A 27,311-nucleotide genomic window follows, 5' to 3' on the forward strand; every position below is an offset into this window, starting at 1 on the left:
TGATTATCTGTTCAGACTAGAACTCTGTCTGCTCATGTAGACGACAGCACCCATTGGAAACGTTTTATAAAGGTGATTTATGGTTATGACATGTCATTAACAGAATGATTTTTAAGAATTGTAGAAAATGTTTAAGTTCTTTGAAAAGATTTGAATATACTTAGATACGACTTTTTAAATGTTTATATTGCATCATTATTATTACAATATAACAAAACGGTCAGATGATTAGTGAAATATCTGTCAATAGATACTAAAGTCAGACCAAAAAATAAGAGATGGAAAAAATGACATCATAAAAATGAAATGCAAGAAATGGTTGGTGTCTAAAGTGATGTTTGCTTTAGAAAAAGAAAAAAAAAACGGTGATTACAAACGTAAAATTCGGGCTGCAGGGAAACGGGTTTGTATCAAGAACATCTAGCTCGCAGTGGCAGACAATGTCAACTTCACTATTGTAAAATTATATACATATGGCAGTGCTTACGTTTTCACTGTTGTTTACATTCTGTGGTTAGCATGCAGTATTTGATTTACCCCGATAGCAACAGGACATGAATACTAAATTACACAAAAACTGATTCAAGAAGGATAAATAAAGTTATTATACTTACTTTAAAGTATACACGTTATAAATAATCGGGAGGCAATAGTAACTAATCCCTACAGCAAGTTCAATTCAACCCTAATTTTTAACCTGTGGTTATTTCAGCAAATGTTTTAATAAATAATGTATTTTTGGGGGGGAAATAAAAGTGCGCAACGTCGAATGCAGTGGTTTCGGTTTTGTTTTCGACAGCACCATCAGCTGGCAACAAAACTACATTACTGGTTTCGATGGCGCAGACGTGACTTATTGAAGAAACAACCGTTCAATAATTTAAATTGAATTCAAACCACTTAATACAGCCTGAGTAGTGAGATTATTATTATTATTTTTTTTTTTTAGCTAAAAGCAGTAGTAGGTGTATATTACAAACTCCTCACTTTGTAGTACACATTTAAAAACACAATGTATTCAAAAAACACGTTTGCTTTATGAATGTGTTGTGTATAATTTGCGTTGTAGAACAAAACGTGAAACTCTCTTCCTGTAATATTAACCACAAATCTTATTTTACTCATAAATCGAAAATCTACCGTGAAAAAACGATTTCCGGGGTTTGCCTACAAAAAGTGACGCCAGGACTGTACGGCGCAACACGGGAACGTTTATTATGAAAAATTAACAGAAAAATAGAGTGTATGATAGAAATTTGTATATTTGATGTACTTTTTTATACAGAAAACGAAAATGTGAATCGTAAAGAACAACATATTATACATTTGTTTATTTTGTTAGGAAAATTCAATATATATAAGAAGAAGTGGGCTCAATGTAAACCAAATTTTGCACATTTTATAAATGACTTTATATGTAAATCTCTTAGAACAAACAAAAAAGCACTGAAAACATGTAATGCTCTGAAAGCATTGAACTTTATGTAATTTTCTTCCTTTTTTATTTTTTTTTTCTCTGGCAGCTAATAATGTTAATTTAATAATGTGAATATGTAATACCTCATGTACTTGTGGCATTGAATTAATAAAGCATTAAAAAAAAAAAAACTTTTATTATGAAAGAGTGACGTTTTTTTTTAGCTCGGAACTGCTCGCGCATGCGCAGAACAAAGCATTTCACCTGTCGACGACTTTTATCAAAAATGATTTCATCCGCAGAGTGTCAACGCTACCTGGACCGATGTCAACATTAACGCTGCAGTATAACAGATGGCTTTACTGAAAGCAGATATGTGATCTCGTCAGCGGCATCCGGGAAAGCGTTTATTGCTGTCAGTATACCCACCACCGACGTCGCATTTGGCCGTACATCGTTCATAACCTATAAATCCAACCATTCATCCATCTATCTATCCATACATCCACCTAAGACTAACAAAAACAGACAGCCCCTCACAGCTCAGACCTTCTCAAAAAATCGCTGACAACGGTAAGCAGCGGCAGCAGCTCACTGGAGACTATTTGCAGCTCTACTCCGAACGTACAGTAGCTTAACGTTAGCTGTTAGCGTGTGTTTATGATCGTGTTTGGATGGTTATTCTCACTGTGTGTGGGAGATATCGTACCAAGTGGAGTGATTTGGAGATATGTTTACCATGAACCACTCATTCGTCATTTTCACACTAGCTAACTGCTTTTGAGGACCTCATAGGGGCCTTCTCATCACATAATGGTCAATTGTTCCCTATCAGCTGATCATGGGAAGTGACAATCAGCCTGACAGATGCATTGATACTATGTACAATTTGTTGGATTTTTTAATGTAATTCAGTTTAGTTGAAAAGTGTGGATGATTTAAAAAGTCTTCAGTTTATGGTCTTGTTTTGGTTTTGGCTATAGTAAAACCTGTGGGATGTTACGGTGCATCTTAAAGGGACAGTTTGTCCCCAAATAGAAATTCTGTTATCATTTACACACCCTCATGTTTTCCAAACCTGTATGACTTTGTTTCGTCAATAGACCTCAAAAGGAGAATTTAAGCAGAATGACAGCCTCAGTCACCATTGATTTTTATTGTGTAAAAAATGACAGTGAATGATGACTGAGGTTGCTCTTCATATGTCCTATTGTTTGGAAAAAATATGAGGGTGAGTAAGTGATGTTTTGACGATGAACTGTTGATTTAATGCATGGTTTTCATTTCTATTGTTGTAGTTTTTTTCAAAGAAATTCATGTTTTCAGTAACATGGGAAATAACATAAGGATGGATTAGAGTGCAGAAAAATATGGCAGTATATATTTTTTCCCCATTCAGTGCTTTATTGTTGTTATTCTTTGCCCTTTATAGCTTTAAAGTGGCTCACCTGCAACTGAATCACACCTGTTAATAATTCAACAGCCTCTCACAGTATCTTCACCTGTGACAGTGAACAGTAAAGTGTGTTTGGTTGAGTGTAAAAATATACCATACACTAAAGCTTAAAGGGATAGTTCATCCAAAAATGTACTCACCCTCAAGTTGTTCCAAACCTGTAAGAGTTTCTTCTGTTGAGCGCAAAATAAAATATTTTGAATAATGTTGGTAACCAAAAAGTAGATGGTAGCCATTGACTTCGATTGTATGGAAAAAAAAGTACTATGGAAGTCAATGGCTATACCGTCAACTGGTTACCATCATTATTCAAAATATCTTCTTTTGTGGTTAACAGTAGAAAGAAACTCATAATGGGTTGAAACAATGTGAGCATGAGTAAATGATGACAGAATGTTCATTTCTGAGTGAACTATCCCTTTAATGTTGAGTGTACTGGAATCTGGGTGTGAGCTCTTTTTTCCCATTATCAAGCATGTGATCTACACTGTAATATTACTCTTTGAATACACTCCTTTTGATTGAGTTTAACCTTTGTGCAAACCTTTTTTTCTTTGTTCCTTTACACTGAAGGTGTGATGTTCGTACGTGACCTTGGAATTGGCTTTTAGTCCCATTGTGAAGGACGATGAATGCAGAGGAGTTGGAACTCCTCGGTGACTCGAAATACAGGAACTATGTGGCAGCGGTAGATAAGGCCCTTAAAAACTTTGAGTACTCCAGTGAATGGGCCGATCTGATCTCAGCGCTCGGGAAGCTCAACAAGGTCTTTTTCTACACCCCCTTGATCACATTTAGGAGCACTTCTGAATGTGGCAGTTGCTTTACTGATCTTATTTTCATGTATTTTGTGGACAGGTCTTGCAAAACAATGGCAAGTATCAGGTTGTGCCCAAGAAATTGACCATAGGAAAGCGTCTGGCCCAATGTCTACACCCGGCGCTGCCCAGCGGAGTTCACCGCAAGGCCCTGGAGACCTATGAAATCATCTTCAAGATCATTGGACCAAAGCGCCTGGCAAAGGATCTTTTCCTTTATAGGTAGAGATTGTGCAAGATTGATTTTTCTGCTACAGTGACTTTTAGTGCCTAATATATTCCTTTTCACCCTCCTTCTCAGTTCTGGCCTCTTCCCTTTACTATCCAATGCTGCTATGTCTGTGAAGCCAGTATTACTTGGGTTATATGAGACCTACTACCTGCCCTTGGGGAAGACTCTTAAACCAGGCCTGCAGGGACTCCTGACCGGTGTACTGCCTGGTCTGGAGGAGGGCTCAGAGTATTATGACAGGTAAAATAAAAGGTTTTTAATCTAGAATGTACAAGTTTCAGGTTTATTTAATATGTACACTACTGTGCCATTTTAAAAATATTTTTCATGCATCTTTTAAGTCTTTTAAGCTCTTCAAGGCTTCATTTATTTGGACAAAAATATAATAAAACAGTAATATAGTAAAATATTATTACAATTTAAAATAGCTGTTTTCTGTTTTAATATATTTTAAATGTAATTTATTCTTGTGATAGCTAAGCTACATTTTCAGCAGCCATTACTCCAGTCTTCAGTGTCATGTGATCCTTCAGAAATCGTTTTAAAGGGGTCATATGATGTGATTTAAATTTTAAAAACAGTTGTGCTGTTTAATATTTTTGTGGAAACCGGGATGCAATTTTTATCCCAGGATTCTTTGATGTTCAAAAGAACAGATTCTTTTTTTTCACAATGTAAACATCTTTATTGTCATTTTGGGTAAATTTAATGCATCACTGCTGCATAAAACAATTAATTTATAAAAAAAAACCGTACTGACCCCAAACCTTTGAACGGTATGGTATATTCTAATAAATATTCTTAAAAAAATATTAAATTAAGTAAATTTAAATGTATAAATAGAACAAATGAGCATGTGCAGTGAAATATCCAATGTTGGCCAAAATATATCCTATATCGAATAATACAGATAAAGAAAAATAATCTCCACTATCAGCTGACAACTGATATGTTTCCTGATATATTGTGTGTGCATCTCTAATCTTTAAACTTATTTCATCTGTTGTCTAAAGGACCAATACCCTGCTAGAAAAGGTGGCAGCAGCTGTGGAGCAGCCGGCCTTCTACAGTGCCCTGTGGGGCAGCATCTTAACCAGCCCTGCTGTGCGCTTGCCAGGAGTGTCCTTCGTCTTACTGCACCTTAACAGAAAACTATCCATGGAGGACCAGCTGTACATCATTGGCAGTGACATCGAACTGATGGTACACTGATCAATAGACATAATGCAAGCAAAACAGCATTTAATAATTAATGATTCAAAATATAGAAATTGTTCAATTGCACACCACTGAGTTTTTCTCTCACAGGGAACATGATGTTTATATCATTGTTTTCATCAGGTGGAAGCAGTCAGCACATCTGTACAGGATTCCAGTGTTTTAGTGCAGAGGAGCACCCTGGATCTTATCCTGTTCTGTTTTCCCTTCCATATGAGTCAGGTACAAAACTGATGAAAAATTATTTTACCTCTCATTTTGTCCCAATGATAGAAATATTTCCTATATTTCTCTCCAAAATCCATCTTTTAAAGATCTTGCTGTGTTGCTTCTCAGGTGGCAAAACATTTACCTGTCCACCTTTAAAACAGATATTTGTAGATTTGGTTTGAATTATGAGCTATTCACTAGTCACAAAATAGAAATGTTAGTTTAAAGTAGTCAAGTCAAGTCTGCTGAACCAATTTTTTGTATTTGAACCAATTAAGTATTTGACATAGAAATGAAACGCTAAGATGCATTATACTGTAACTGTGTGGTTCATTTCAGGCTACATGTCCAGACATGATCAGAATTCTGTGTGCAGCTCTTCATGTCGTTCTAAGAAGAGACATGTCCCTGAACCGTAGATTGTATGCTTGGCTGCTGGGTGAGATATCCACACTTCACACACAAACTGTATGCCATCCATCCTTTTTATTTTTGTCCCCGTTTTCAATGATAGGCCATTCCTTTCCAATGATTTGCCAACAAACAGTTTTGCTTGTGTTTGCATATCTACAAGCAGATACACTGCACGGCTGCTTTTATTTGATCAAAATTACAGTAAAAGAGTAAAATTTTGAATTATTATTACAAATTACTGTTTTATGTAATGCCCCAAAGAACTGCATTTAAATGAAATAGAAATATTTTGTTACGTTGTAAATGTCTTTAAAGTGCCCCTATTATGCCTTTTCGAATATTAACTTTCAGTCAGTGTCTCATGTAGCTGTATGTGATTGTGAACATAAACTATCTGAAAGTTGTGAAGCCGACAGTGCACGATAAATAAAAGTTATTGTCTATCAAAAAAAAAGAGTCGGCTCGCAATTGCCTAAACAAGTCGTCAGGAATTCGAATCTTGTTCGGCTCTACGTCACGAAGTAACACATTTGCATAATGTCTGCCCACGTTCTACGTCGCCAACTTGCCCGCCCACAAACAGTAAAATTTCCGTGTAGTTAATGTCATGTCGAGAAGACGCTGTATCCTACGCTGTGAGAGTCAATTTGTTTTATCACATCTTATAATTACCACAAACTTGTTAACACATGACACTTACCACTGAGAAACGTCCTGCTCCAGTCGTGCTTGCGAATCAGTCTCTTGTCGATCAGGCACTTCAACCGTTTCATCATCAGACTCGGGCTCAAATTGGTAAGGTACAATGGATACCATCTTTTCTATGTATTGACAACTCTCCAGGGCTGTCATTCCGTCATGGCAATGTTTCGTTTCCGACACGCGCTGTACGCGGTAGACTAATCCAGAGCCAATCGCTCTGGACCAATCACAAAGGACTGCGCCATCTGACCAATCACAGCAGTAAGGGTTCACGGAAAGGAGGGGTTTAAAGAGACTGATTCTTTGAACTGCTTCGCACGAGTCGTTTACGAATCATTTAGAAATGAGGTAAAATTAAATCTATTTTTTGAGAAAAGTAACTTATTTTTTTGACCTTGCATGTAAACCTGTTTTAGGAGACTCATAAAACAATATTAGCGACCTTAAAAATGGCATAATAGGAGCACTTTAACGTTTTATTAATTTAATGTGTCCTTGCTGAATAAAAGTATTCTTTTATTTAAAAATGATCTTACTGACCCCAAACTTTTGAATGGTAATGAACATTAGCGCTAAAAAAACAAACAAATTTCCTTGGAAAACCAGCAAATTAGCAATTATGAAAAAATGTGCTCACTAAAGACAATTAACAGTTAACAGTTGCAGTGCACACTGTACTTAATTTGACAACTTAATAGAAACAACTAAAATTTGCTGAAATTTTGTTTTGGTTGACCTTATTTTGTCTCTTACTTGCTGTCCATACACTGTGGATGAACATTGCGGTAAGTTTGTATGTCTACAAGTAGCCTGGCATCATATTTTCATAAACACTTCTTTATTTATTTCCTCGTATCTCTGGAAGTCAACAAAAGTGTCTAGGAAAACTGAACATCTTTGTGCTCATGTCAGTGTGCTAATTGTGTTCTTGGTGGTGTTTTCAGGCTTTGATAACAATGGTGTGCAAGCAGGCCCTCGTAGCACCCGGCTCAGTAATCCAGAAGAGCACGTCACACACTACTTCAACACTTATTCCAAGGACATGCTCGTTCAGGTAAGGTGAAACATATAAGTACAAAGCAGAATGTAAAGTGCAAACCGTGAGAGTATCACCCATTTTTTGTATTAGTGGTGCAATCCAAATTTAGTTTTATATCTCAAATTAAAAAGGATTGATGTGGCTCATTCTGTTGTTTTGGGCTCTGAGCATCAATGGGACATCAGAAATCCCTGGTGTTCACAGTGCTCTAAACAAATATTTCCAGACACAGAGAAATCAAAAGCAGTGAAGAAACTTCAAAAGTTTTCCTTCTTGTTTGAGTTTCCTTTTGTTGTAAGTTCAAACTGTTTTTGTTATGTCTGCAGTGGCACACAGGTGCATGCACACATTTTGTCAATAGGCCACTCCGTGAGGCTTCACTTCTCTCCATGTGGTCTGTATGCATGGTTTAGCTTGCAGTGAGACACTGGGCCCAGTGCAGGCACAGACAGACCGTTCAGTGCCATACGTTTAAAACATCCTGGTACCCCTGGGGTTGAGTTTGGGGCTTCATCAAGGGGAGTTTTGTTTTTGGCATTTTCCTCTCTTGTTTTATTGGAGGGGGAATTGTTTGATTGTGTGCCATCTGGTTTGGGCCACTTGTTGGATCTCGCTTGTTTGGGAAGTAGGTTATTGCAGGGACCGTCTGTTCCTCTGTCTGTGCAGCCATGTGTTAGACCAAGTGTGAAATCCCTAAAGAGCTGAAACGCACACACTTGCACAGGCATTCACAGTATAATGGAGACTACTTTTTTTCTCAAGAGAAATGCCGAGGAATCTATCTTGAATACTTTAGTTACATTTAGATTAACTTTGCTGTCATCTAACGCTCAATTAAAGTTACATTTTTAAGTCGGCATGAAATGTCTATTTTAAATGCATTTTATAGATCTTATTGTGATTGATTCATTCATGTGTATATATATATATATATATATATATATAGACCTTGTAATGTTTAATCAAAATGTCATAATTCGATCATCTCAAAATCCACCCTGCAACCGATGGATAGATGTCCCTGCCCCACTTTTTTCTTTTTTTTTTTTTACGATAATCTGGTAAACTGGATATATGTCACAATACAGTAGAAAGATCTGCCGCTACTTCAGTTTCATTCCAACTTTAAGAACTCTAACAATTTAATTAATAACACTGTTAAATTTAATCTTCAGCAAAATTTGAAGTAAGTTAGGCTATTTTTAGTTACACTTACTTTCTATTTTTGCGATTTTATTGTCAGTGCATGCCTAAATTTATCTGTGTGTTTGTAGGCCATGGTGGGGATTTTGCAGGGGAAGGCTAGAGGAGGGGAGGAGGAGAGCATCCTGATGCACGACTTAAAGCCATTTCGCATTCTCATCAGCCTTCTCGACAAGCCTGAGCTGGGTACAGCCATTATTACATGATGCCTTTGGTAGACAAATGCTTAGACTCATGCAACGAGTGCTTGCAATTGCCCTGATACTTTTTTGTCCACTTTATTTAGGCCCGGCAATCTTAGAGGATGTTCTGATCGAAGTGTTTCGCACGCTGCACACTCAGTGCCGCGCTGAGTTGGACCTTCAGAACCAAAACCCCTTCAGCAAAGACCAAACTCAGCTTAGCAGGTCTGCACTGCTTTCGTCTCACTAATAGTTTTTACAATTGTGCAGTTGTAATGCAATATTTTCAGTGTAAATTTATCTTTTGTGGTGTTATTTTTCAGCAAATTAAGAGAGAACAAGAAAACAGCAGAGCTCATTAAAACCGCTAACCTCCTGTTTAACTCCTTTGAGCCCTACTACATGTGGGACTATATTGCACGCTGGTTTGAGGAGTGCTGCAGGTGTGTGTGGGATAATGGGAGAAAAATATAATGCATTTTTGGTCCATTCTTACTTAACCTTTTTTTCTTTTTGTAGGTGGACTCAGAGCAGTCATAACCTTGGAAAGACTGTGAGCTCTGAAATGTCAGCACGCTCATTGGTTGAGTTCTGTGAGCTGGTGGACTTCTTGTTGGACATTGTATCTTTGGTTGGTAAACTTTACACTTAGGCTACATTTACACGACAACGATGTAGTCAAAAACTGAAAAGTTTTTCCCTTGCATTTTAAAAAAGTTTCACGTATACACAACAACGTTTTCAAAATGATTCCGCGAAAACGGCTAAAAACGCTGTATTATGTATGCCAGGCCAGTAGTTGGCGCTGTCATCTTGTTAGTAAACAGTACCTGTAGGAAAGTGACGATTATTATATGTTGTATATGCATCTCCGCTGTTGGTTGTAATACTGGTGAAGTAAATCCACACTTTGCTGAAGAAGCGTTAGCAAACTCTTGAGCAGCAACAATATACTCCGCCATTGTTGAGTATGTTTTTTTGCGTTTGCCTTTAAAATCGACACGTACTGCGCATGTCTACATACCTAACACGTACTACGCACGCGCATGACGTCACTGTTTTCAAAGATTCCTGTATTGGGTGTTTACACAGAAACAATAACGATAACAGGCAAAAATGCATAAAAAGTTTCCCGTTTTTGGCTGAAAACGTTGTCGTGTAAAGGGCCCCTCAGATATGATAATTTAGCAATTGAAATGTTTAGATTCCTGCTTTATTATTCCCCATTATCCATTTTCTACTTTAAGAACGTAACTTTTTGACAGCTAGAAACAGACATTTGTGTAAACATGCTGAGATTTATGTGGTCTAATCTCCATTGGTCTTTCCATTGGTTATAGGCAACTAAACTACTTAAACATTTTAGTGACACTTGGTTTGTCTTAGCCTCATAGCTTAGACATTTTCTACATGTGTACACATTTTTATGTGTGTGTTGATGTCCTTGTGAAAGTTTCAGAGATCAGTTTTAGAGTCTTAGTTTCTCTAACACTGGTTGTGAATGAACCAATCAGGGTTTCTGAAGTGTGTTTTCTGGCCTCTGCTTGCTTTTGTCTGTCTGAAAATCTCTGCTCTCTTTTTCTTCCCTCGAAGCCTACTAGAAGCATGAGGGTTATCTGCCAGGTACGGTACTGCTCCTACTTGCCTCTTCACCTCACCTTCACTTGACTCTAATTGTTTGGCTACCTTACCAGAAACATCCATATTAAAGTGCCTGTAATCACTTCAGGTTTTCTATTTCCTGCTCCCTGCTTAAAAATCCTGCATCTTGCTCTAGACAAAAATAAATGCCACTTCAGCTTCACACTGCTCACATACTCTGATCTGAAATGCCATGAAAATAGATAAGCAGAGTGATACAAAAATGAAAATGTCTCTGTGCTGCTATATTAAATTATATACTGTTATAATATTTCTAAAATGTTAAGATATAATTGCTCATCATGTTTATCTATGGATGTTGCGGAAGGTAGAACCATAAACTTGCATGTGCCCACCAATTAAAAAGCTTGTGACCCCTCTTTACTGCACACATAAAGCCTAAATTGTTCTTATTTTCTTTTGCAGTTTTGTTAACCATCACTCTTAATGTATAGTACTGACTGTAATGCAGGACTGGACCTCCAGCTGCCATAATATTAACGTAGAACTGAACCTCACTCATGTCTTTCTGTCTTTTTGTCTGTCTAGGAGACGTACATTGAGATCCAGACAGAGCACCTACCTCAGTTGCTGCTTCGGATGGTTTCTGCTCTTACCACACACCTGCAGGCCCTGGGCCTCAGAGAGCTCACCCACTGTCTGCGCCTCTGCTCAAAGATCCTCAGCAAAGTCCAGCCCCCTCTGGTGTCGCCCCTTGCACTGCCCTCTGGTCCACCTTCTGCTGCAACTACCCCTTCCGCTAGAGACAAAGATGAGAAAAGAGTGAGAGCAGACAATCAAATCATTAAAACATGTTCAGTGAATACGTACTCCAAGCTTTTTCACATATATGACTGACTTTCTATATAAATTACATCTTTATCAGTACATTATAAACTTAAGCATAATATAAAGCATAATATATGCAGGGTTTACACAGTCATGGAAAGACTGGGGACAAACCTGGAAAATACATGAAAATGTCAATAGAATGCTTTTTTTTTAGTTATGCGCAGCTCTAAAATATTTCAACATCATCTAGAATTTTCTTTTTTGAATGCTATCTTGAAAATCATTTTCTAAAATCTGTATCCAGTATTTATCAGGGATTCTCCGGTCATGGAAAACCTAGAAATATATATGGGAATTTTAAAATTGTGATTTCCAGACCTGAAAAATTAAAACAAACAAACAAATATATAAAATTAAAAATAATTCTTAAAAAGTCATGAACAATGAGTAATTGAAATTTCAGCTAGAAGTTGCATTGTAAATGCAGTTGCTGTGATGTATATTTTAACAAATATCTCTGTCCAGTAATCAAACCTGCAGGTAACAGTAGGATGGACCTCCTTTATTTCTATAATTTCTATGAACTTTTATTGTGAGAATTGAGAGTTTTCAGCGAACATTTGATTAGTAATGAATATTTATTAGTATTTTTTAATATATGTAAATGCTGACTATTTATGCCTCCCTTGGTAACTGATGAAATAAATCAAAAGAAAGTAATAGAATCCAATTTGAATTTTAGTGGTTTTGAGAAGCTTTAATTCAAACCCAACTAGGGAAATACATTGGCACCAGTGCATAGACACTGTGTCACTGTCACTCTCATCTCTGCCCTGTGCTTCATGTACAATGTCTTTAGGCTTTCCACACAGGATATATGTAGTGCAGATTAAACAGTAGCTTGATTTAATTGTTAAGAGTTCAGTGCTGAAATGTACTCTTTTCTTCTCTGACTTTGTACATCACTCTTTATCTAACAGTACTAGCAGTACTTTATCTAACTGCCAATATCAACAGTACTCTGTCAACTTAGAATGTCTCTAATTGTTTTGAAGTCTTTGAAAGCAGTCCCTACAGCATTAGTCTGTTAAAGACAAGCCAATATGGCCTGTTTACTATACAAGCACTGGCCTGGAAACAACCATCCTTTTGCCTGATGGTGCGTGTCTTCCACTGACTCCCTGCTCTGGGGCCAATAGACAGGATAGTCCTTCCTCATGACATAAGTTTGTTAGGGTGTGTGTGCTACCTTTCTAGGGTTATGTGTCTATCTTAAGTGAAGCTTCATCGAAATTATGCCAGACTCTGGATGGTGCCTGCATGCAGGTAGAGCAAGTAAGGGAATTAGGGATGAGACATTCATGCACAGCTGAGTTCATAGTGGGAGCCAAGTCTAGCCTCTGAGGCCTAAGAGTCTGTCATTTCCACTCAGGTGAAATTGGCCTCCAACCTCTCAAGCTCTCGTCTTTTCCTCCTCTGGGGCTCATGCAGTGCACTGCTTGCCACCTGAGTCTGGCTCTGTGCTGCTACACAGTTGGAACCACTTAGTTGTGGACATCTGAATGTTTTATAGCCAACCCATAGTGTGATGGGAAGGGCTTCATGTAAAACTGTAAGGCTGCGAGTGATGTGTTCTGGGCAAGAAATGGCTTTTGATTTGACAAGCATAAAAATCCTTGCAGGCACGCTGTCTCTTGGAGTTTATAACAATACAATATTTTTGACATGATGCAAATAGGGATTTGCAAAACTACATATTTTCAAAATCGACTAGTTGGTAGGATGCCCAAATAGTCAGCCTTAAGGAAGCCCTATATAATTAGGCTGCTTAAAGTCTTACCTGACCAAATGTGTACACAAGACGCATACTTGTATTAAAAAAAAAACAACTGCACAGAGCTTACCACAATTGAACATATGGATGAGCGATGGAAAAAACAGTCTGAGATGTAACAATGCTTTAAAGGGGTTAACTTTAAACATGTTACTTTTCTGAGTTTTACTGTGCAAACAGTGAAGGATAACATGTTGTCTGCATGCTAACTAAAAGTACCTCCACTAAAAATAACAAAATTAATCCAATATATTTCATTTGAATTAATGAAATTACCTTGACTGTGAAGCTGTTTAGGTTTTGCACAGTGGTGTCAGGAGACGTGTTTTGTATGCGTTGCTGGAGAGTAATGAATATACACTTTTTCATTCCCTATCTTTCTCAGTCTCTACCAGTCACCCTTGAAGTCTCTGGCAGTACTGATGTATTCAGTGATGGTGAGAATGCTTCCAGCAGCCAGTTGTCAGAAAGTGGATTCACTGACTTCATCCAGTACCAGGCAGAACGTGGGGAGCAACCTGATAACATGCAACATCCCGAGGATGATGCATGCAGCCCTGAAGATGTACCTATCCAACTCAAGCCTAAGCCCAAATCTGGGTTCAGTAGTTCAGCCCACAACAAGCCCCAGGACAAGCCAGTGATGCAGTGCTGCCTTGAGCATTTCCAGCAGTTTCTTTCTTGCCTAGTGAGGCTTTACATTACCCCAGGTGGTCAGACAGAGCCAGGGAAGAGCTGCAGTGCAGAAATGGGCACTCTAACAGTGGTGGCTGATAAAAGATGCACAAGTGGGTTTGAGGAGCAGATGTCTTCTGAGCAGATGGAGTGTCTGGCTGCATTCACGGCTGCCTGCCAGCTCTTCCTGGAGTGTTCCAGTTTTCCAGTCTACATTGCTGAGGGCAACCTGAAGTCATCACCCACTAGAGAGGAGCAGGCAGGTAAAATGATCTTCTGCTGCCATTTCTAATGAGTCAATGAGTATCATTTATTTAAATACAGGGTTTGTTTTACACTCGAAATCCTTTTATGTAGCATATTTGTATTGTGCCAATGCTTGCCCAACAGGTGAGAGTGTTCAGCCAGCATTGTGGCTTCAGACCCTGATGGATGCATGCTGTTCAGCTGCTGATTTCAGTATTCAAGCAGTGGCTATCTCACTTGTTATGGACCTTGTCGGACTCACACAGTCTGTAGCTATGGTGACAGCTGAGCGTGTGGCAAGTCCAGACTTGGGCCAGCCAATGAGTCCTAGCCAGGGGCGTGTTGCAGTGGTGATTCGACCGCCACTCACACAGGGTATCTTGAAGTACATTGCAGAGAAAACCAATTTCTTCAAGGTGTGCATTATTTCCTTACTCGTTTGCATTCTCTTGTAGTCTTTCCTTCTATCTTGACCACCTTCTCACTTCTCTCCTGTAGAGTGTAGCCCTTATTTTATGGGATCAGTTGGGAGAGAAGACCCCCCAGCACCACAAGCGCAGTGTGGAGCTTTTTTACCAGCTTCACAATTTGGCTCCCTCACCCAGCATTTGTGAAGATGTCATTAGCCAGCAGCTCATGCATCGCGACAGGGTCAGTCATACATGCACCACACAGACACCCCACTAACAACTGGCATAGAGTTGCACAACTATACATGCACAGATTTGTTTTCACAACTATTACCATATTTTATTTTAGAGAATACGTCTGGAGGCTCATGTAAAATTCTCAGTTCTTTGGCACCTAACCAGAGACTTGAATATCACCAAGTCCTCCCCTTTTAATCGGACCTTTGACAGGTAACAGCACTTCTATGGTAGATGAAGTCTAATTATGCAAAAACAAATATGGCTTGGAGAATTATCTCAAGACACTGTTCACTGATTGTTCAATCACATCACCATTCTCTTCCTCTTGTAGGTCTCTGTTTATCATGTTAGATAGCCTCAGTTATTGGGATGGCTCTGCAAGTGCTGTTGGCAGGGCCTGGCTGAACCAGGTTTTGCAGAGACATGACATAGCTCGTGTTCTTGAACCTCTACTGCTTTTGCTGCTGCACCCCAAAACCCATCGTGTATCCATACAACGGGTTCAAGCACAGCGTCACTGGACCCACGTCTTTCCCAACCCACTAGAACAAGAGTGCTCTGAACCTATTTACATGAGGGATATGGGCTGTACTGAAAGTAAGAGGATTCTTCTAGCAGTTTAGATTTAGGATCTACATTTATTTATCAAAACAAGTATATGCTAACAAACATACATTTGTCTCCTCTGCAGATTATAGCCAGATATCAGGGAATGGCCACAGTGGTGTCCAAGCGTGTAGCAGATGCCTCCCATTGGATGATATGGAACCCTTTAGTCTGACAGTTAACCCTTTGAGTGACAGTCTTTCTCTCTTGAGCCTTAGCAGTGAGAACCTGCAGCTCTGTGGCGAATATCAACCTCCTGATCAGCAGGGGGAGCACCAGAGCACAGATTCAAGTGGCTCTCAGTCATCCACTGTAGACAATGGCAGCTTTGATGAACTGGAGGGAGGTGGTAGCACTGTTAATATATCTGATCCTGTACTTTGTCAATCTGTTTCATTAGAGGAAGAGTCCTTGCACAAGGCAGTGTCTGCTGTGCTTTTTGAGATAGTGGACAGGGTAATGCAAATGGTGGAGAAAGAGTCCTTTGAGACACCATCTCCTGATGGCTGGCCTCAGACAGACTCTGACAGTTCCAACTCATCCACTGATATGTCCAATGGGCCATGCATCACCCTTGCCCCCTTCTCCAACACCCAACCTAGAACGCTTTCAGAACTGGTTGCAGGGGGAACCTTGGAGTTCCTGGCTGTGACGTCAATTGATGCTTCAGGGGAAGAGGAACATCGGGAAGGCATTGCTCGTCATAGCTCCTCCCCTTCGATCATTACACTGCCGGATGGTGGTGGCAGTGCTGCCATCGAGCAGAGTCTCCAGGTTGATGACCCGCACCGCAAGCGCAGCCACAGCAGCACCCAGCTCAGCCTAAAGGGCAAGATTATGGAGCGGCTTGTTGACAAATCCCCAGGAGCCAAGCCCAAAATCAAAAAGGTCAAGAGGAAAGATGAAGAGAGACGCAAGACCAACCAGGCCGAGAAGAGTAGGCCACCCAGCATCTTCTTTGGTGACAGTCTTGACCTGGAAAACTGGTACAGCTGTGGGGAAGGGGAGGTGTCAGAGATTGAGAGTGACATAGGCTCACCCAGTGGTGGGGCTGCTGGTGGGTCGGGAGGATCTCGCACCTCTGGGTCACCTCGTTTTAACATCCATCCCCTATACCAGCATGTGCTGCTGTATCTTCAGCTTTATGACTCCTCTCGGACTCTACATGCGCTCTCTGCCATTGCAGCCATGCTACGTGCTTCACCAGCAGGATTTGTGAGTGCCATCTCCACCACCAGCATAAACAACACGTACACGCCACAGCTCTCTCTTTTGCAGAACCTGTTAGCACGCCATCGCGTCTCTGTCATGGGAAAAGACTTCTACTGCCCCATCTCGCAGGACTCGCACTCCCACTCCTTCCGAAGTGCCATGTTCCTGGAGATCATGATCTCCCTTTGCCTCTATTTTCTGCGCAGCTATTACTCTGCCCATGTGGCCGCCACATCACAGGACCTGGCTGGCAACCATGCCATGCAACTGACCAGCGTGGAGGTGTTGACTTTGCTCTTCAGTGAGCTCGTCAAGGTCACTGGGGGCTCAGCCAAGGGCTTTGCGAGCTTTATTTGTGACGTACTGTCTAAATGCAAGGTGCAGAAGGTAGTGCTACACTGTTTGCTTTCCACCATCTTTAGTGTACAGAAGTGGCATGAACACCGTGTCCGTGGCACCAATGTGGCTGCGGTTGAGGAGGGCCTTTCAGAGGACAGCGTCATAAATCTGTCAGAGGACCAGTTGGACAACTGCAGCGCCATACAGTCACAACTCCTGCGTCTGCTGCAGAGCCTGGTGGTGTTGGAGCACCGTGTGATGATCCCAGTGGATGAGGGTGGTGAGGGAGGTCCGGGGTCGACTGGGTCTAGTGGAGGACCTAATGGCCCCGGGGCTGGGTTTGAGCTGATTGGAGGTGAGGTAGAGCATGTCAACCCACAACAACCTATGACTTCCCTGCAATACCTGCATGGGCAACCTATCACAGCTCAGGGCATGTTTCTGTGTGCTGTGATCCGAGCCCTGCATCAGCATCATGCTTGCAAGTTGCACCCACAGTGGATTGGACTTATCACAGCCACTCTGCCATACATGGGAAAAGTGCTTCGGCGAGTAGTTGCATCTGTTGCTCTTCAGCTGTGCAAAAACCTCGACAACCTTATCCAGCAATACCGCTACGAAACGGGCCTCACAGACACCAGGTACTCATCCACTTTAGTTATGTAGCAGAGAAACAGTGACATATTGCAGAGCACACTAGTTCAAAAAGCTGTTTGTATTTAAATTTTTAAATGGTCAATAAAGAGTATAATCACAAACATATCAAAAAACAAACCAAAAAACTAAGTGTTTATTGTGGATTGATGTCATGTGGTAGTATATTTACATCCACAAGAGGTCACTGTTCATCATCAATTCCTCAGTTATTGCCCTAACAATGTCATGGCAGGCTTTAAAAGGCACTTTAAGGAGTATAAATTAAATACTATGCATTTTTGAAGTAATACTTTATTTATGAAGGGAAAGCCAATGTGTGTTTTTTAGGCCCCAGTGGATGGCACTGTGTATCCATCCTGACCTGATTCTGACTGTACTAGAAGGAATGACAGCCATAATCCATTATTGTCTGCTGGACCCAACATCACAATATCACCAGGTGAGGGAGCTAGCTAGCCATGTTTGTGTTGCATGGCTCCTAAATGCTTAAAGGGATAGTTCACCCAAAAATGAAAATTCTGTCATTAATTACTCACCCTCATGTCGTTCCAAACCCGTAAGACCTTCGTTCATCTTCGGAACACAAATTAAGATATTTTTGATGAAATGTGAGAGCTCTCAGACCCTGCATAGACAGCAACACAACTGTAATGTTCACAGGTCCAGAAATGTAGTAAGGACATCTGTAAAACAGTCCATGTGACATCAGTGGCTCAACTTCAGTTTTTCGAAGCTGCGAGAATACTTTTTGAACGCAAAGAAAACAAAAATAACAATTTATTCAACAATTCTTCTCCCCTGAGTTACGTCTTCTGCCATTTTAGAGAGTATCACAATGCATACTATCCCCTAAATGTAAACAACGCTGATTACGCAGATTACGTTCATGCGCGCGCTTTCTCCTCTGAACGTAAACAATGCTGATTACGTTGATTACACTCTTGGGTACTCTCCAAAATGGCGGAAGACGTAACTCGGGGGAGAAGAATTGTTAAATAAATTGTTATTTTTGTTTTCTTTGCGCTCAAAAAGTATTCTCATAGCTTAGCAAAACTGAAGTTGAGCCACTAATGTCAACATGAGGGTGAGTAATTAATGACAGAATTTTCATTTTGTGGTGAACTAACCCTTTAAATGCTGAATGTAGTGGACAAAATAAGTGAATGAATGATAAGAATAAAATATAATAAGAATAATTATTATTAATATATAATTTATGTATATGTAACAATGAGTGTAACAATTCTTCCGTATCAATCAGTGCTTAGGTGTGGGCTTTGAATTAGATTTTTTCTTAATCTTTATGTGCATGTATTCCTCAGCTGCAGGCAAATGTAGATCAGAAGCACCTTGCAGAGGCCCGTGCAGGGATTCTCTCCATCTTGCACACCATCATGTCCTCCGTAACCCTGCTGTGGGGCGTCCTCTATCTGGCTGACAGTTCTGACAGGCCAGCTGCAGCCTCTGCCTGCTCCACCTCCAACATCAACCTAGGATCCACAAAGGTACCATGAGGAGAATGGACTTGTGTCTTAAGACATGTGGTGACTGTGCTTTAAATCCTGCTTGTAGTCCATGTGCTGTGCTAACTACAAGTGTTTTCACGGGTTGTCCACAGAATCTCAGGCAGCAAATTCTAGAGCTGCTGGGCCCAATCTCAATGAATCATGGGGCTCACTTCATGGCTGCTATTGCCTATGTGTGGAATGAAAGGAAGCAGGCTAAAACTTCATCTAGGAACAAGGTATGAACTACACCAGAAGTCATTGGTTGATTTTCTGCCCTGAAACTACAAAACAAACATCTTTCATGTGTGTGCCTGTGTTTTAGGTAATTCCCATAGCTAGTGAGGAACAGCTTCTCCTTGTGGAACTTGTTCGTTCAGTAAGTGCCATGCGAACTGAGACGGTGATACAGACAGTGAAGGAAGTCCTAAAGCAGCCCCCAGCCATCGCCAAAGAGAAGGTAAAGTAACAAATATACCCTGACTACTCTCTTTATTCCTCTCCAATCACTGTCAGTTACTGCTGTTGGTTTTGAAGGTGGCTTTAAGACTTATCATTGCCTTTCTTAATTTTACAGAAGCACCTTTCCCTGGAAGTCTGCATGCTTCAGTTTTTCTATGCCTATGTGCAGAGGCAAGTGAATTACACTAATATCAGTATATGCCAAATGTATTCTTTAAATTACCCTGTCAGTCTCACTGCCCTTGTCTCGTCTTCTTTAGGATTCCAGTGTCTAGTCTAGTTGATAGCTGGCCATCGCTCTTGGCATTGCTAAAGGACTCTGTGCAGCTCAGTCTGCCTGCTCCTGGACAGTTCCTTATACTAGGGTAAGTGCTTTCTCACTTGCACAGCCATTCTTTAATTTAGTGGTTTTACTTATAAATGGTGGCAAATGAAACACAACGAATGTGTCTAATAACAAATTATATGAAGTAAACCCTGTTTGAAATGAAAAGTTTACCCAGTGGTTTCATATTGAAAATAGACATGGGCAAACTATGTATACAAGATGTCAATTTGGTCATTCTAGGCCAGGGGTGTCCGAAGTCCGGCCAAATACGGCCCGTGGATGAATTTCAAACAGCCCGCAGCTTGTCTATTGAAATATATTATTTGTATTTTATATATATATTATAATGCCCTCCCCCCCACCCCAGTGTGTCCACATCATTGAATCTGGCCCCCCTTAAAAAAAAGTTTGGACACCCCTGCTCTAGGCTTACACATATATTTATTGAAAGATCACAAACTGAATTACCAGTATGTGATTTTGTAAGACTTCCAACTATAAAACACATTTTATTTGAATCCTTTTAAAATAATATTAGGCAACATTTTATTCAGAAACTTCATTAATGGACATTTTAAAAAACATTTCTCCTGGGAAAATTATATCAAATATGAAAATGAAAAAGCTTATATAAATGCTATATATCTTAGATAGAAAAGATCTCTAAGATCTCTTAGTTAGAAAATATTGTTAAATTATTGTATACAATTGTTTTATTGTTTGTACATTTCTACACTCTGTGTTTGCCATAAAAATAGCCTTTCCTGCTAATGTTAAATAATAAATAAACACCTATAAGTTTACAACAAGTATTAGAAATTAATTGTAATGTTTTCTTTAGTGTATTGAATGAATTTATTCTAAAGAATCCCACCCTGGAGAGCAAGAAAGACCAGCGAGAGCTACAGGTGACCTTTCACTCACTCTCTACCCTTACTTCCATTAAAAGGATGTTTTTTTACATGGTTTACATGGTGTCCACTGTTTCTCTTACACGTGTATTTTTAATTGCTCAAAACCATGATTCCCCAGGATGTGACCCATAAGATCGTAGAGGCCATTGGCACGATTGCAGGCTCATCCTTAGAACAGACCACATGGTTGAGGCGAAACCTGGAGGTCAAACCCTCCCCTCAGATCATGGTGGATGGGACCAGTCTGGAGGCTGATGTTGAAGGTCAGTGACTGTGTATCAGTGTTTATGTAAGGTATATCCCATGTGTCGACTTATGTTAGTATGCACATCTGCATGAGTGTATGGCGAGTCTCTCAATAACAGTATGCACATTTCAGATCTAATGCTCACAGTGATGGAGGCCTCCAGCTTCACTCCATCTGTGTACAGCGTTCACGCCCTCACATTGCTGGCTGAGGTAAACGCAGGATGCCACATTCACACTCTTTTCGTTCTTTAAATACACATAATCTAAATCTTCCACATTTCTTCCAGCGTTCACGCCCTCACATTGCTGGCTGAGGTAAACGCAGGATGCCACATTCACACTCTTTTCGTTCTTTAAATACACATAATCTAAATCTTCCACATTTCTTCCAGCGTTCACGCCCTCACATTGCTGGCTGAGGTAAACGCAGGATGCCACATTCACACTCTTTTCGTTCTTTAAATACACATAATCTAAATCTTCCACATTTCTTCCAGCGTTCACGCCCTCACATTGCTGGCTGAGGTAAACGCAGGATGCCACATTCACACTCTTTTCGTTCTTTAAATACACATAATCTAAATCTTCCACATTTCTTCCAGCGTTCACGCCCTCACATTGCTGGCTGAGGTAAACGCAGGATGCCACATTCACACTCTTTTCGTTCTTTAAATACACATAATCTAAATCTTCCACATTTCTTCCAGCGTTCACGCCCTCACATTGCTGGCTGAGGTAAACGCAGGATGCCACATTCACACTCTTTTCGTTCTTTAAATACACATAATCTAAATGTTCCACAAATCTTCCAAATCTTATGGGTTGAGCAGATAACATTTGTAGGGAAATTGGAATGTTGTATTGATATCAAGCACACAAGGAACATTCACAGGTCACCAGAGGTTGTGCCCTGCCCTACGCGTCTCGTATTTTTGCTTTATTTGCTTTGTTGTGTTGATTTGGCTTTCTGTGGAAGGCCATTAATGTGCTCATGTTTCCATGGGTGTCTTTGCAGGTCCTGGCACATCTATTAGATATGGTCTTCTACAGTGATGAGAAGGAGAGAGTGATTCCTCTGCTGGTCAACCTTATGCATTATGTTGTGCCCTACCTGCGCAACCATAGGTATTTAGTCTTCAAAATTCAAACTTGTAAACACAGGATGAGGAATTGCCAATTAATTGGACACAAAGTTACTGAAGTTGTTTCAGTGTCTTGTTTTTTTTCTTCATTGAAAATTATTATAGCGATCTTGTTGCTCTGTCCTCCTTTCCGCCAGTGCTCACAATGCCCCCAGTTATCGTGCATGCATCCAGCTGTTGAGCAGCCTCAGTGGTTATCAGTACACCCGGAGAGCTTGGAAGAAAGAAGCCTTCGACCTGTTTATGGATCATACGTTTTTCCAGATGGACTCCTCTTGCGTCAGCCAGTGAGTACTGTACAGCACAACATGTCCTTTCTTCTTGTCGCAGTGGTTTTACTGCCACTCACAGGGCAATGTGACCTCTAGTTGACCACATCTCTCTCTTTCAGCTGGAGAGCAATCATAGACCACCTGATGACTCATGACAAAACCACTTTCAGAGACCTGATGAGTGAGTCTTCCGTTTCTACTAAATGGGCTATCCAGCTGCACCCATCTTATTGCTTTATCATCATCATCGAGCTGATGTTTTTTTGTGAGCTTTTTAGAGAGGAACTTGCTAACATTTTGTATATGTGCAGCCCGAGTTGCTGTGGCTCAGAGCAGCTCGCTGAGTCTTTTCACCAATCGAGATGCAGAGCTTGAGCAGAGAGCCATGCTACTCAAAAGACTGGCCTTTACCATCTACAGCAGTGAGGTGGACCAGTACCAGAAGTACTTGCCAGACATCCAAGGTACAAACATCCATTGATTTTAGTGAGTTCAGTTGTGCTTTCAGGAGAACCACTATGCTGTATTCCTGCTTTACTTCAAACTGACTCAGCTCTTTCCACACCCTCAGAATCAGGGGTGTCAAAGTCTGCTTCTGGAAGGCCAATGTCTTACAGACTTGCCTGTAAGATTCTAGGGCTGTATCCCTAGACACTTCGAGCACTTTGTTCACTAGAAGTGCTGCGGCATCTTCTGATGAGATACGGGAATTCATTTAGCATGACATTAAATGAACCTACAATTGACCTATCGGTAAGCCCCTCCCCTCGAACGCAGATGAGCCAATGGCAGTCGAGTATCAGTTGCACGGGGAGCAGAACTCGGACATCTGTAGGATTCAGCGCCAAAGAGAAACATTGGAAGATACGAAGCTCGCATCGTTTTTATGGGGTTTATGCTTCAAAAATGGAAAAACAATGTGCCTGGGGTACTTGTAACAGTGATTTCAGGTATTCTGAGAGGATAGGCAATGGAATTTATTTTATTTCTAGTTCCTAAACCCAAACAAAACGGAGCAAAATGTCCCAAAGCATTCACCCCAATCCCAATGAAGACAAAAACGTTCATTTTCTGGTTGTCATACTCTCATTAAGTTACAATTTTCATCTGCTCAAGCAGAACGTTAATGTCATCTTGTGCTTTAGCAAGGTATCTCTGGCTAAAACTAGCTAACGTTAAAGTTAGTAAGTCCACAAACCTAAATAGCGAACTGTTCTCGCGTCTTGTACAGTGTAGGGCAAAAACACATAAACGAAGGTCTACATTTCACTGTCTCTTCATATTAAACTGGTTAAATGTAAATTAATTTAATCGTACCCTGTGATACATGAACAGTGTGAACCGCAGATAACAACATCCGGGATGTTGTTATCTGCGATCGTGACGAACATAACATGACGCTTCTCCCGCTTGCATTGTGATCTGTAAACCCTCGCTTCCAAATTAATACCCACAATATTTATTTTAAAATAAATCCCTCCATGGCATATTTAAGTCCCACTTGAATGGTGGTCCTTCTGTGTCCAAAATTTATCAAAAAGATATAGGGACAAGGTTTTCACACTAGACAGCTGTCATTGTTAGACAGTAGCAACTCGGTGTTTGTCCGAGTTCGCAACAGTAACTAAGGGGGGCGGGGCTTACCGATTGGTCAATTGCACTTGTACCTAGGCCTGTCACGATAACAACTTTTTGTTGTGTGATATATTGCCCCAGAAATAATTGCGATAAGCGATATTATTGTCATTTTAAAGACCATTTTATGCCACTGAATATATAATCATAATGTAACAGCATAATAATGCAAGAAGGCCTACACACTTCCAAATTACAGATACCTTAAAAAAACTGAATAAATAGTAAATAAACATTTTCTAACAAAAAGTGCAAAGTAGAAAAAAAGAAAAATGCACAAAGAACTTGTATGTAGATCTTTCCATCTACAGATTTTTCTCTGTAAATGAAGGGTGCACACTATTGCTGAAAAACACAATCACTACTTAACCGTCAGATGTCCGTATGCACAAAGGCACAGATCCCTAAACAAGACCGTATCTGCAGATGAAACTTTGTTTGTAGAAGCATTTTTTAAATTTGAACTAGCACCTCATGACTACACCACGTTATGTACGAGAAGCTGCAAAAGACACAGGCGCAAGTGGAATGTAAAACACATGGTGACATTAATATAAGTAAATATAATGGGCGATATATTGCGTCACCAAAAATGATTGAGGTTGTGTACATATGTTGCACGATAAGTCGATATTGATTATTGCGACAGGCTTACTTGTACCCTGACACAGCATAAAAATAAGTTCTAAATAATATGTTGGTGTCATTTCAGAGCGTCTTGTGGAGAGCCTACGACTCCCTCAAGTGCCCATCCTCCATGCTCAGGTCTTCCTCTTCTTCAGAGTGCTGCTACTGCGCATGTCCCCTCAGCACCTGACCTCACTCTGGCCCACTATGATCACTGAGCTGGTGAGGATATGACACACCTTGTCATTTACACATTACATATAATCACAAGCAACATCTCACAAGTAAGCTGTAAGCTCTGATGCTGAAATAACAGAAGTTCCCAAGGACAATCTAAAGAGGAATAGTTATCTGGTGGACTTTTTTGTCTCATTCTTTTGGCAAAGTTCAATAGGCTTGTTTGTTTGTTTGTTTCTTCCTTCAGGTTCAGGTTTTCTTACTTATGGAACAGGAACTCACTGCAGATGAGGACATCACCAGGTATCCATTATTAAAATCTGTAGCATTCCTCATTATTTCAGCTGTTTTATCTTTTCGTTTTTATTTTAGAAGTAGAATCATGTTCCATGTAAGACATTATGGGTGATTCTGTGTGTGGAATACTGATGAATGTGGTTTCTGGCTTCTCTTCAGGACCTCGGGTCCCTCGGTTGCAGGGCTTGAGACAACATACTCAGGGGGCAACGGCTTCTCTACCTCCTACAATAGCCAGCGCTGGCTTAACCTCTACCTGTCTGCCTGCAAGCTGCTGGACCTGGCCCTCGCCTTGCCCTCTGAGAGTCTGCCTCAGTTCCAGATGTGGGTGCCCTTACACACTGAATGCTTAAAATGTATTTTAGTACAAGGCAGCAATGTTTCTTGTTAAAAGGTCATTAACAAAACCACCCTGAGTCTCTGAAATTCATTTAAAAGTAATGCAATAGCTGTTTCTTTTGTAAGAGTGCTGTTCAGTCTGTTCAGGTATATTCTCAAGACTGTTTTTTTCAAAAACCTCAGTTTAGACTGTTCCAGCACTCTCGGTACTTCTTCATGGATAAAATTCATCACAAATATTGAGCATATTTAATGTGAAGGAAATAATATTACTCTATACCACAGGTATCGCTGGGCTTTCGTCCCTGAAGCCTCGGATGACTCTGGTCTGGAGGTCCGCAGACAGGGGACCCATCAGAGAGAGTTCAAGCCCTATGTTGTCAGACTGGCCAAACTGCTGAGAAAAAGAGCCAAGGTAATACAACCATGTAACAGTCACCACGATATACACTTAGGCTGATAATACATGAGGAAATTTTGCCGGGCAACTTTTTTTAAGCAATGTTGCTTGGGCACTTTCACATTGAGAATGGATAACAAATGTCTATCTGGATACTTTAGATCGGTCGTGGGCCATGTGTCTCATCTGGTTGCCCATTGGCGGCAGTATTGCCCAAAGTTGCCTGGCAACATTGCTTAAAAAGTTGCCCCGTGTATCATCAGCCTTAGGCCATGTCCACACGTACCCGGGCATTTTTATAAACTGAGTTTTTCCTTCTCCCGTTTTAAAAAAAATCTCCGTCCACATGAAAACGCAAACACATGCTATGAAGCACTGTCAAGAGCATGCCAAACCAACAGGTGGCGATGTAATCTCAACCGTAAAGCCATGTTGGCCAATCAGAAGCCTCAAAAAGTTTCCAGTAGGTGGAGATTACACTGCACTACACAGATAACACTGCAACCGGAGTTTTTGAAAATCTTCACCCTGGCAGGCGTTTTCAAAAATGTTCGGTTTCAGTAACCTGCTGCTGCGTTTGCGTGTGGATGAACGGCCAAACCGCGTAGAAAAAGCTGCGGTTTTAAAAATAACCACGTTCGTGTGGACAGGGCCTTAAACTATGGAAATCTATTCAATTTTGTCCTATTGTTGCCTTATTATTTTAATAGAGATTCATTCCACATCATTGGCATATAGGGCCTATAACATTTATAGATTATTCAGTAGATTTGCTAATGCTCTTAAGCCTAGGATGTTCACTACTCTTATGGGAATACCTCCATTAACTCTAGAAAAATCCAGAGGAAGAATGCTCCACACGCACTCTATCCTGGGAGCCTGGACAGCTCCTGCTCACCCTTTATGTGATCCGCAGCATGGAGCAGCTCCTCCCTTTCTTCAACCTTCTTAGTCATGTCTTCAGCAGTAAAGGCAACAGCCGCTCAGGACCATATCACAGCCCTACTCCAAGAGACGGCCCATTCCCTGGCAAGGATGGCAAGCTGGAGAGCCAGAAAGTCTTCTGGAGCCGGGCCAGACAGAACATTGAGGAAATGGTTGAGAAGGACTTCCTTGAGGGACTCATCAAAACGTGACCTGGCATGAACAAAAAGTGAAAACTATTGAGCTATGGCAAAAACACTAACACCTCACCTTTTAAAAATGGAAGAGAACAAAAAAAAAAGTTTGTAAATTTTTTGCTTTTCTAATTAATGTAATTTCCCCAACAACTATACTATTTAATTTTAAGTTTTTTACTTGTAAATATAGCCCATTGTGATTATTTCTTTCATTTGTTTGAGCCCATAGGATAGTATGATACTGTGCCATTCCATATCGTGGTGACTTGCCTAATAAAGAGACATATCATGTGAATTTAA

The 27,311-nt window shown here is 40.4% G+C and overlaps 1 protein-coding gene across 4 annotated transcripts; it reads left to right on the plus strand.

The window, feature by feature from the left end:
- Positions 1-1,657: 1,657 nt before the first annotated feature.
- Positions 1,658-27,311, plus strand: LOC107700746 (protein dopey-1-like). Of its 4 annotated transcripts, none has more exons than XM_016502534.1 (38): positions 1,658-1,990; positions 3,447-3,639; positions 3,732-3,913; positions 3,993-4,163; positions 4,937-5,126; positions 5,265-5,363; positions 5,691-5,790; positions 7,412-7,521; positions 8,781-8,895; positions 8,996-9,116; positions 9,215-9,334; positions 9,411-9,522; positions 10,485-10,514; positions 11,082-11,315; positions 13,544-14,096; positions 14,224-14,495; positions 14,578-14,730; positions 14,839-14,939; positions 15,061-15,326; positions 15,421-17,527; positions 17,871-17,982; positions 18,866-19,048; positions 19,162-19,287; positions 19,374-19,508; positions 19,626-19,681; positions 19,771-19,875; positions 20,680-20,746; positions 20,871-21,015; positions 21,132-21,211; positions 22,017-22,126; positions 22,281-22,430; positions 22,535-22,596; positions 22,727-22,879; positions 24,763-24,899; positions 25,102-25,157; positions 25,311-25,475; positions 25,776-25,905; positions 26,724-27,311. In XM_016502534.1, the coding sequence occupies exons 2-38, from the start codon at positions 3,502-3,504 to the stop codon at positions 27,024-27,026; spliced, it is 7,449 nt and encodes a 2,482-aa protein (XP_016358020.1). In that variant the 5' UTR covers positions 1,658-1,990; positions 3,447-3,501; the 3' UTR covers positions 27,027-27,311. The 4 variants fall into 4 exon arrangements, with proteins under 4 accessions (XP_016358020.1, XP_016358022.1, XP_016358021.1 ...); XM_016502536.1 differs by having other exon boundaries at positions 7,439-7,521; XM_016502535.1 differs by having other exon boundaries at positions 1,658-1,832.

This window comes from Sinocyclocheilus anshuiensis, unplaced genomic scaffold (genome assembly GCF_001515605.1).
Source record: "Sinocyclocheilus anshuiensis isolate Anshui unplaced genomic scaffold, SAMN03320099.WGS_v1.1 scaffold782, whole genome shotgun sequence".
Lineage (NCBI taxonomy): Eukaryota > Metazoa > Chordata > Actinopteri > Cypriniformes > Cyprinidae > Sinocyclocheilus > Sinocyclocheilus anshuiensis.